The sequence below is a fragment of the Trypanosoma rangeli genome, assembly GCF_003719475.1.
Source record: "Trypanosoma rangeli strain AM80 chromosome Unknown Tra_15.4_contig_00562, whole genome shotgun sequence".
In the NCBI taxonomy this organism is placed as follows: domain Eukaryota; phylum Euglenozoa; class Kinetoplastea; order Trypanosomatida; family Trypanosomatidae; genus Trypanosoma; species Trypanosoma rangeli.
This window is the reverse complement of record NW_021706312.1, coordinates 1-8,528: the sequence shown is the minus strand read 5'-3', so window position 1 is coordinate 8,528 and position 8,528 is coordinate 1. Positions and strand designations below refer to the sequence as shown.

The following is an 8,528-nucleotide window of genomic DNA, read 5'->3' as shown; positions in this document are numbered from 1 at the left end:
AAGCTGCCAAGAAAAATAAAATTTGGGCGGTCGCGAAATGCTGGCGCCGGTGGGCACAGCGGTGCGGAAAGGGAAGTGACGTTCATCGGGCTGCAGGTGACAAAACAAAACACCCACCACACCACTGCCGGTAAGGTGGCTGCGTTTCTGAAGTACATGACGTGCAACTTCAAGGGCTGGGAGGCGCTGAGGGAAAAGATGAAGTGGTAGATCATTTACATCCAGCACGCTGCGAGTGGGCCAATCAACACACGTGGCGGGAGTGTAGCGCCGTCGCGCCCTGAATGCTGTTCAGCGTAAAGAGGAGGATAACACAGCTCGTTGTTTTTTGGGTGCCGGAAGGTGCGTCAGTGCCGGTTGGCGATGTCGTATGGAGACGTACGTGCCGTGCGTGGTGGTTGAAGCGGTTTCTTGTTTTTCACTCAGCCTCTTTGAGGTGCCTCACTTCCATGACCACCGCGGTGTGGCTGGGAGGCGGGCGATTGCATTTGGGTTGTTGGTGGCGGTGCCACTGCGAGAGTGTTTGTTTTTGTGGCCGCAGAGTGAAGGCATCTTCTGTGTGTGTCTTGTAGTGGTGGTGCTGCGTGCGCCGTTTATTTTGTATTGTTTTTATTTATTTGGTGTTTTGTTTTAAATATTACCCCCCACTCCTGCTGCAGTGCGCTGAGGGAAGTGGGGGGCGTTGGGGATTTTGTGGGGGTCGTGATGGGAGGTCTTGCCGGCATGCGCACTGCTTGTTGGCGCTGGCGGGGTTTGAAGGGGCTGGGCGGGGTAGACGGTAAGCGACGTGTCCATGAATTAGTTTTGTTGTTTGATTTATGCGGGGGACGTCCCACACTGCGGACACCACGTGCGGGTGCATGTGGGTGTGTTTTCGGGTGGCGGCGAGTGTGTGATCGTGCGGCTCGCGCGTTCGTCGGTGCGGCTTCAGTTTTGGATTGTCACTGTTCTTTGCTCGATGCCTAACTGTGGGCGCGGGCGGTGCCCATCGTTTTTTTTTTTGTGGTTTCACCTCTCTTTTTTTTCTTTTTTCCTCAACACACGAAGAAAAGAGACCAAACGCCACTCGCTGCCGTGCGCATTGAAAAGCTCTACAGTCAACACCATCGCCACACACACACATTCACACAGAGCGGTTGCGACCTGAGCGGATTTACGGCAGGGTGGGAAGAGAGACGGTGAGAGGGAGAGAGAGCAGCAACACATGCCCAAGATGTCCCGGTACCCATTTTTTTTGGCGGTGCGGCTTCTTTTTGTGCTGTTGATATGCTTTGGCAATACGGCTGTGCACGCTGAGGAGGGAAATACACCAAAGGAGGTGCAAATACCAAATGTTATCGATATTTTTGTGCCTAATCGAACGATTGTGGAAACACAAGGTGAAAGCCAAATGAGGGATTCCTTTGCTTTCCCTTCCCTCGTCAGTGCTGGCGGAGTTTTGGTTGCGCTTGCCAGGGGTCACAGAAGCTTTAAATACTCCACGGGGGATCGTATTTCGGTGGATTATGCTGATGTTGTAGCGGGGTACATTGACTCTACGGAGAGCTGGTCGTCTTTTGTTGATGAGGTCAATGCAAACAGATGGAAATCACACAATATTTTTCCCATGTCTGTTCAAGTTGAGCATAAGCCGCATGTGAGGTGCGTGTTAAAACCCACAACGGTTGCAAAGGGCAGCAAAGTGTTTCTACTTGTGGGAGGCCATTATTTGAAATATGATCCTTCATCGAAGAGTTGGATTGTGCTTTTACAGGGTCTTGATTTGCTCGTGGGTGAGGCCACACAAGATAAACTCATCCAATGGGGCAAACCCACCTCACTTTTATCACAGATCGAACCATCTGCTGAACAACGTGGCCTGGATCGGTTTGCAGGTGGTGGTGGCTCAGGCGTTGTGATGGAGGATGGCACGCTTGTGTTTCCTGTGACGGCGAGGGATGCATTAGCCGACACTGTCTCCATGATCATTTATTCGAAGGACGACGGCAAAAATTGGTTGCTTCCACAGGGGATGCTCCCCGCGGGGTGCATTGCCCCCCTCATCGTCGAGTGGGAGCAGGGGCAGCTTCTCATGGTTGCCCAATGCAAGTTTGGCCCCAATGTGTTTGAATCGAGGGACATGGGGGAAACGTGGACGGAGGCTGGCTGGACACTTACGGGCGTGCAGCCCAGGTTTTCATCAGACTTCTTGCAACTGGATTGGAGTGTCACATCCTTCACCACTGCGACCATTGCTGGAAAGAAGGTCATGCTGTACACTCAGGAAGAGGTTCCCCCTGGGGAGAGGGTGGCAAAGGCGCTGTACCTTTGGGTGGCTGACAACAACCGCACGTTTCACGTCGGGCCCATTTCCGTGGACACTGCAGAGAAGTGGACGTCTGCCAACACCCTGCTGCACTCGAAAGATGCGTTGCATCTTTTACAAGAGAGGGTCAGTACAACGACCACAGGTCTGTTTCTTGCTCCCCTAACGAAGGAGCTGAAGACGATTACGTCCGTCTTGGAGACTTGGGCAAAACTGGACTCCTTCCTCTCCAACTCGTCTGTGCCCACGGCCGGTCTGGTTGGATTCTTGTCGGATGCATCGTGTGATGGGAATTGGAACGACGCGTACCGTTGCGTGAATGCAACTGTGAGGAATGCAAAGAAGGTCGAAGATGGCTTTAATTTCACGGGGTCCGAATCATACGCCATGTGGCCTGTGAACATGCGGACGCATCACTATGTGCACAGCTTTGTGAATTACGCGTTTACGCTTGTGGCGACGGTGACGATCGATGAGATTCCGAACGAGGGCGTTCCTCTGCTGGGCGCGGGCCTGGAGGACAAGGGAAACAGGAAGTTTGTGGCGCTGTCGTACACCACAGATAAGCGGTGGGTAACGGTCTTCGACGGTATCACGAAAACAATACGCAACAGCACTTGGGAGCCGGGGAAGGAGTACAAAGTGGCGCTCATGCTGCAGGGCAACGAGGGCTCCGTGTACGTGGACGGCGTGCTTGTGGGGAGTTCTGACACACTACCAATCCTTAAGTCACGGAGGCATGATATCACTCACTTTTACTTTGGTGGCGGCAAAGACGGCAAAGACGGCAGTGCGAGAGTGAGGAATGTTTTTTTGTACAACTACCCACTGAGTGAGCAGGAACTGAAGAAGGTTGACGACTCCAGTACATCTGAGGAGCGTGCAGGTGACAACTCCGATGCATCCGAACAACTTGCAGGTGACACATCCACGCGTGCGGATGTGTCTCGGCTGCTTCTGCTGCTATTGGGACTATGTGGTTTTGCGGTCCTATGCTGAATGAACCCCGGTCGAGGGGAGTTTATCCTTCTACTGAGAGCACCTCCCTTTCTCCACTCACTTTTTACACTAAATAAAGTCTCACTTAGACACGTATTTTGTTTTATTTTCCGCTTTTTTTTTGTAATGCGGGACAATTTTTTTTTGTTTTTTTTTTGGTTCCGCTAATTGTGCTCTACTTTCGCGCCAGCACAGCGGGGTCCTCATGTTTTTTATTCCGTCCATTTCTGTTTGTTATATTGTTCGCCTCTAGCAATGGCAGGAGACGAATCACCTTTTTTTTTCTCTGTGTTTTTGTTCAGTGTTTTGTTGGTTTATTGTTTTTTGACTGTGCTGTTTTTATTGGTTTGCTGGTTGTTGTTTTGTCGGTTTCTTCTTGACGACGGCGTTGAACCTGCGTGTTTGCCTGGCAGGGTGAGATGTTTCACTGCGCCCCCGCACTGCTGTTGCCGCAGGAGGGACCAGGGCTCTCTTTTTTACGTCTTGGTTTTTGAAGTGGGCGGACGTGTGCCACGGTGGTGGCTCACGCGCAGGTCATCGAATTCGTTCGAAAAAAGACGAATAAAAACAACTAACCGCTTCTCTGGGGTGCCTGCGGACGCTCTCGTCATTGTGTGTCCGCCGGTGGGAGAAGGAAAGAAGGAACGAAGGAGTGAGAATCACAGCAACGCACCGCGGGTCCCAGTGGAAGTTAAACGGTGTCTGGACACTGGGGCCTTCAGTGGTTGAAACGAATATATCATTTTTTTTTATATATATGCGTCCAGCATTTCAATGCAATTATGGGGATTTTACGAGGGTCTTGAACGGCTTTTTTTTTGTGAAAACTATTTTAAGAGTAATCTTTTTTTGTTTTGCTGAATCATATCTCATGTGTGTTGGCACTGCGTGGGCTGCGGTGCCACTTCAAGTCTTAGATGTCTTTTTTTTCTAGCTTTGCGTCCTGCATCTCTTCTGTGTGTCTGTATGTGCATCCTCACACGCTTTGATCCTCTTTCCTTTTTTTTTTAATTTTTGTATCTGCAGGCACGCACGTACGCGACATATATTTACTGCAGTGTACGTGGAGGATGCTTTTTTAGTTGGTGCTGGCAGTGCCGTCTGTGGCTGCTGATGGCTTCTGTGGCTATGAAGATATCGAGACAACGACAAAGGAATGGTGTGCGCTGTGACTCACCCCCTTTTCTTGCGACTGTAGGGTGCTGCGTGTGGGAGTGTTGTCTTGAAGCGCTTCGCCGCCAACTGCAACGGCGCGGCGCGGGGTGGGCGGCTTGTCTTGTCTGAGTTTTTGCTGCCGCTGTGGGTGCGTCCGCGCGGTGACTTTGTCCTGTCCCCGTCTTTGGGCCTTTCTTTTGGGTTGTGTGGCTTGGTGGCGTCAGTGGCGGGGTGTTTTTTGCCACCACTTTCATGCGTTGCCGTGGCAGAGCCTTGGGGGGGCGTGCGGCCTAAAAAAGAAATGCAGAAGATTGTGTGGGGCTCACTGGGTGGTGGTGCGGTGGCCGCAGAGTGGGGCTGCCACTTCTGTTCTTGCAGCGGGGAATATGCTGCCGCGCTCTTTTTGTTGGTTGCGTCGGGGGCAAATGTGCCGGCGTCTGACAATCTGTGCGGGTTCCACCACCGCAACGACTGAAGGAGGCGGAGACGTCTGCGGCTGCCTTCGCGGGCTGCACCCTGTGCGGCCCAGTCGCGTGGCAAACAGTTCCCTCTCGGAATTCACGTGCACCGCACCACGTGCTGGGCGCAGCGTATATTTGCGTCGCGGGGGACAATGCGGTGGCGTCCATTCTCCTTTTCGCGGGTGAAGGAACAGGCGGCGGGTGTTCTGCCTCTTTGCACCTCAGCGAATTGCGACACAAAATGCCACCGCGACGAGGCAGTCAATTTCACTGTGAGTGGGTGATATTTACGTGTGGCTACGCACACACGGAGTTGTGGGGATCCGAGTGGCGAGTGCAATACGAGAAGAAGAGAGACACCTCGTCGCAGTTGTTGTGTGTGCCGCGCAATTTGCACGGTTTGTCTAGGGAGATCTAATTTGCTCTCGTTGTTTGTGTGGGTGTGCGCCGCGTGCCGTGTGTGGGTGGCCCTCTCTTTTTTTTCGTTGCGGCTGCGTGGGGTCGTGTCTCTGCCTGTTTTTTTTAAAATAATTTTATTCTCCCTTTTGACTGCTGGTTGAGTATTGTGCTGCAGTTCAACTCAAGTTAACCACTACGAAGGAAAACATGTCTGAGAGACGCGAGGAAGAATCTCACGCCACCGAGGAGCCCCCGCACAGAGTCGAAGGGTGGAGGGAGCGCCGCAGCAGCCAAGGTGGACGCTATCGAGCTCTATCGAGGATGCCCTTAATGTACGGGTTGGTCAAAGCAACGGAATTTTGCTGAACGACTTCCTTCGGCAGTACATTGGCCCCGACAGAGCGGTGGGTGAAAGCCAAAATGTGGTGATGGAGGTGTTTGTGCAGCAGCCCGCAGAATACGTTACAGACCAGAGGCTTCTTCGAGAAATTCTCAATTCCACCAGGGTATCAGCTTTTTGAAGATGCACGCATGCTTGCAGAGCAAGGTGTGTTTTCTCTCAATCAATGGAAGGAATTTGGACAGAAAAATACGGTTCCCCTTCGTACAAAAGGCAGACTCGATGCAGCTCTTCAGCAGGCGGAGGATGCAGAGAAAGAAAGGTGGGAAAACGAAAAACCTCCCAGACAACCATTACCGGAGGCATTCTACGAGTCCGTGTTTAACGCAACGTGGAGTCACGTCATGGGGTTTCCCGAGGGCGAAGGGGAATACATGGAGGTGAGAGAGGGTCAACGGCCACAAGAGTTATGGGAGTACACGCAGACTGTGTGTACTTTTCTCCCAGTGGGTGGTGATGAGCAATTCCGTCCACCACGCCCACGACTCATGATCCTTTCCTCTGAGAAGCTATGACCGTACTCGTTGAACCATTCAGTACGTATTACCGACTGCTACATTAACATTGAGGTGCATCGGGTGTGGAAGATTGTCGAGGGTGATCTAAAAGGAGTGTTTCCCCCCTCACGTCTAAACGCACCTAAAATGGGACGTCGTCTTTTGATTGGAACCCCCGGGATAGGGAAGTCAATGGCGGCTGGCTCCTACCTCCTTTATCAGCTGCTGCACTACGACGCCACGACGCTCCATGTGGTTATGTACTGCTTTGGAAGGGATTTCGCATACTTGTCTGACAAGAGGGCACGAACGGTGACGGAATACAAGGGTGAGAGTAATATTGGAAGGGTTATGATAAATTTGGCTAGGACAGGAATGAAAGGGTATATTATCGATATGGCAAGACATTTTCAAGAGCCATGGAATGATGTTGTGCCCTCCCCTGAGTGGGGCGCCATTATCTTGTCATCCCCGCACGAAGATAACTTCAAACAATGTGCGGAGCACGCGGGTGCTATCAAAATCATCATGAATTCCCCCGATGAAAACAACGTGAAGGCGATGTGTGCGTGGAGGACGCGCAATACGACTGAGGAGGAGCAGGTGGAGTACTGGAGAAGGATGCACATGCGCATGGATGACGTCGGACCGATTCCACGATGCATCTTTCAATTCAATAAGGACCGTGTGGAGGAAATCAAGGACATCCTGGCAGGTATCGACGCTTCAAATGCTGTACATTATGGGATGGTTGGAGGTAGGGAAATGTGGCCCTCGAATGACGCTTCTCACAAACTTGTGAAAGTTGTCAGATTAATAACACAAAAAGATGTTGAGGAGTTTGTGGACCTGCCGGTCTGTTTTTCCATTGGAAACAAATTAATTGGAAGGTTGCTCGAGGTGGATGAGGAGAATGACATTATTTTTCGAATATTGAAGTGCAGAAAAGAATTATTGGCAGACGCTTCGGGGCGGTACACTCTGCTCGCATTCCTGCGTAGAGCCTTTACGTAAAATATAATGCCGGGCCTCAACGAGTTGCCTCCACCAGGAAGTCGTCAGCAACAGAGATGTGTGCTGCAATCGAACCCCGAAAAGCATCCAAGCAGACCCGTTGCATTAATAACTCTGGAACACACTCCTCCGAGGTTGGATGTACAATACAAGGTGCTATACGTACCGGAGAGCAGACATTTTCCGTTTGTGGACGGTTTTTTCTTTGTTGGTGCACCGCGGAGGACGATGGTTGCGGTGCAGGTGTGACGACGAGGGCTGAGCATGGCACCAAAGCCAGCACGGTGAGGCGGTTCAACAATCTTCCATGGAGTTATTTTAATGACTGGGAAACTTTTGCGGAAGGCTTGTCGTGGGAGATTATTTACGTGCAGCATGAGGACAGTACAGCAATAAACGCGTGGCAGAAATGTGTTGTCGTCGCGCACGCAAATGTAACGGGCAGCAATGAGCCTGAGGACCCTCAGGCCATTGCGGCATTTTGGAATCAGCAGGTGCGTCAGTGCGAGGTAGCGGTATCAGCTGAAAATTTCGGAAGTGAACGACAAACCCAACGTGGGCGGCAACCAGAGGGACAAGGAAAAGGAGGAGGGGAACAAGCAGCTTGAGTTTACTGGCGAAATATTTTAGGGAGTATGATATATTCCAGAGTGTGTTTGTGTGTGGGTAGGAGGCGTAATTAGGGACTCGCTCTGCCGTGCGCCAAATGATTATTATGGCCAGCGCTACCACAGCAGCACCTTTTTTTTTGCGAGTAAAATTGCGTGGGGAATGATGGCGCCTTGTGGGTGTACGCCGGCAGTATTCTATTGGTGGTATCTCCTTGCTGTTCCCAGTTTGTTGCTGCAGAGAGTTTGGGCGAGAGGGTAAGTTTTGCATGCTGAGTGGGCTCACAGGCGGGAAAGCAAATGCGGCGGCCACCACAGCCCAGAGGTCAGGGGGCAAACCGAATTTCTGAAATTGTTTTTGTGCCTTGGCGTGGTGTTTTTCCCTTTTGTTTTTTTGGGTGCCATCGTTTTTGGTTGGCGTGCGGCTCCAATGGCGGGTGCTGCATGCACCGCTGAGAGCCTCGAGCAAACGCCGTTGGCGCCTCTCTTTTTGTTGGTTTGCCGTCCTGGGCGCATGCGCCTGTTCCGTCTTGTTTGGGCTGCACGCACTGACCGAGCAGTCTGAGGCTACGGCTGCGCTGGCGTGTCGCCCTCGCTTGCGGGCGGAACGAAGCAGCAGGAAAGGGGGCTGCCGCTCTTATTCTGCAGGGTTTATTTTGTATTGTTTTATTTATTTGGTGTTTTGTTTTA

The 8,528-nt window shown here is 51.7% G+C and overlaps 5 protein-coding genes across 5 annotated transcripts, besides 4 other annotated features; 4 read left to right on the top strand and 1 right to left on the bottom strand.

Annotated features, from left to right (window-relative positions):
- Nucleotides 1–591: 591 nt before the first annotated feature.
- Nucleotides 592–632: a sequence feature (A-rich).
- A 572-nt stretch (nucleotides 633–1,204) lies between these two features.
- Nucleotides 1,205–3,304, top strand: TraAM80_09343 (group II trans-sialidase superfamily; the record flags this gene model as incomplete). Its single annotated transcript, XM_029386033.1, has 1 exon — nucleotides 1,205–3,304. The coding sequence occupies one exon, from the start codon at nucleotides 1,205–1,207 to the stop codon at nucleotides 3,302–3,304; it is 2,100 nt and encodes a 699-aa protein (XP_029234104.1).
- A 137-nt stretch (nucleotides 3,305–3,441) lies between these two features.
- Nucleotides 3,442–3,461: a microsatellite.
- A 473-nt stretch (nucleotides 3,462–3,934) lies between these two features.
- Nucleotides 3,935–3,956: a microsatellite.
- Nucleotides 3,957–4,749: 793 nt separating this feature from the next.
- TraAM80_09342 (uncharacterized protein) lies at nucleotides 4,750–5,088 on the bottom strand (the record flags this gene model as incomplete). Its single annotated transcript, XM_029386032.1, has 1 exon — nucleotides 4,750–5,088. The coding sequence occupies one exon, from the start codon at nucleotides 5,086–5,088 to the stop codon at nucleotides 4,750–4,752; it is 339 nt and encodes a 112-aa protein (XP_029234103.1).
- Nucleotides 5,089–5,850: 762 nt separating this feature from the next.
- Nucleotides 5,851–6,234, top strand: TraAM80_09341 (uncharacterized protein; the record flags this gene model as incomplete). The annotated part of the gene is made up of 1 exon (XM_029386031.1): nucleotides 5,851–6,234. One exon carries the CDS (start codon nucleotides 5,851–5,853, stop codon nucleotides 6,232–6,234), a length of 384 nt encoding a protein of 127 aa, XP_029234102.1.
- A 129-nt stretch (nucleotides 6,235–6,363) lies between these two features.
- TraAM80_09340 (retrotransposon hot spot (RHS) protein) lies at nucleotides 6,364–7,230 on the top strand (the record flags this gene model as incomplete). Its single annotated transcript, XM_029386030.1, has 1 exon — nucleotides 6,364–7,230. The coding sequence occupies one exon, from the start codon at nucleotides 6,364–6,366 to the stop codon at nucleotides 7,228–7,230; it is 867 nt and encodes a 288-aa protein (XP_029234101.1).
- A 56-nt stretch (nucleotides 7,231–7,286) lies between these two features.
- On the top strand, nucleotides 7,287–7,838 carry TraAM80_09339 (retrotransposon hot spot (RHS) protein; the record flags this gene model as incomplete). The annotated part of the gene is made up of 1 exon (XM_029386029.1): nucleotides 7,287–7,838. The coding sequence occupies one exon, from the start codon at nucleotides 7,287–7,289 to the stop codon at nucleotides 7,836–7,838; it is 552 nt and encodes a 183-aa protein (XP_029234100.1).
- A 650-nt stretch (nucleotides 7,839–8,488) lies between these two features.
- Nucleotides 8,489–8,527: a sequence feature (A-rich).
- Between the last annotated feature and the right edge of the window lies 1 nt (nucleotide 8,528).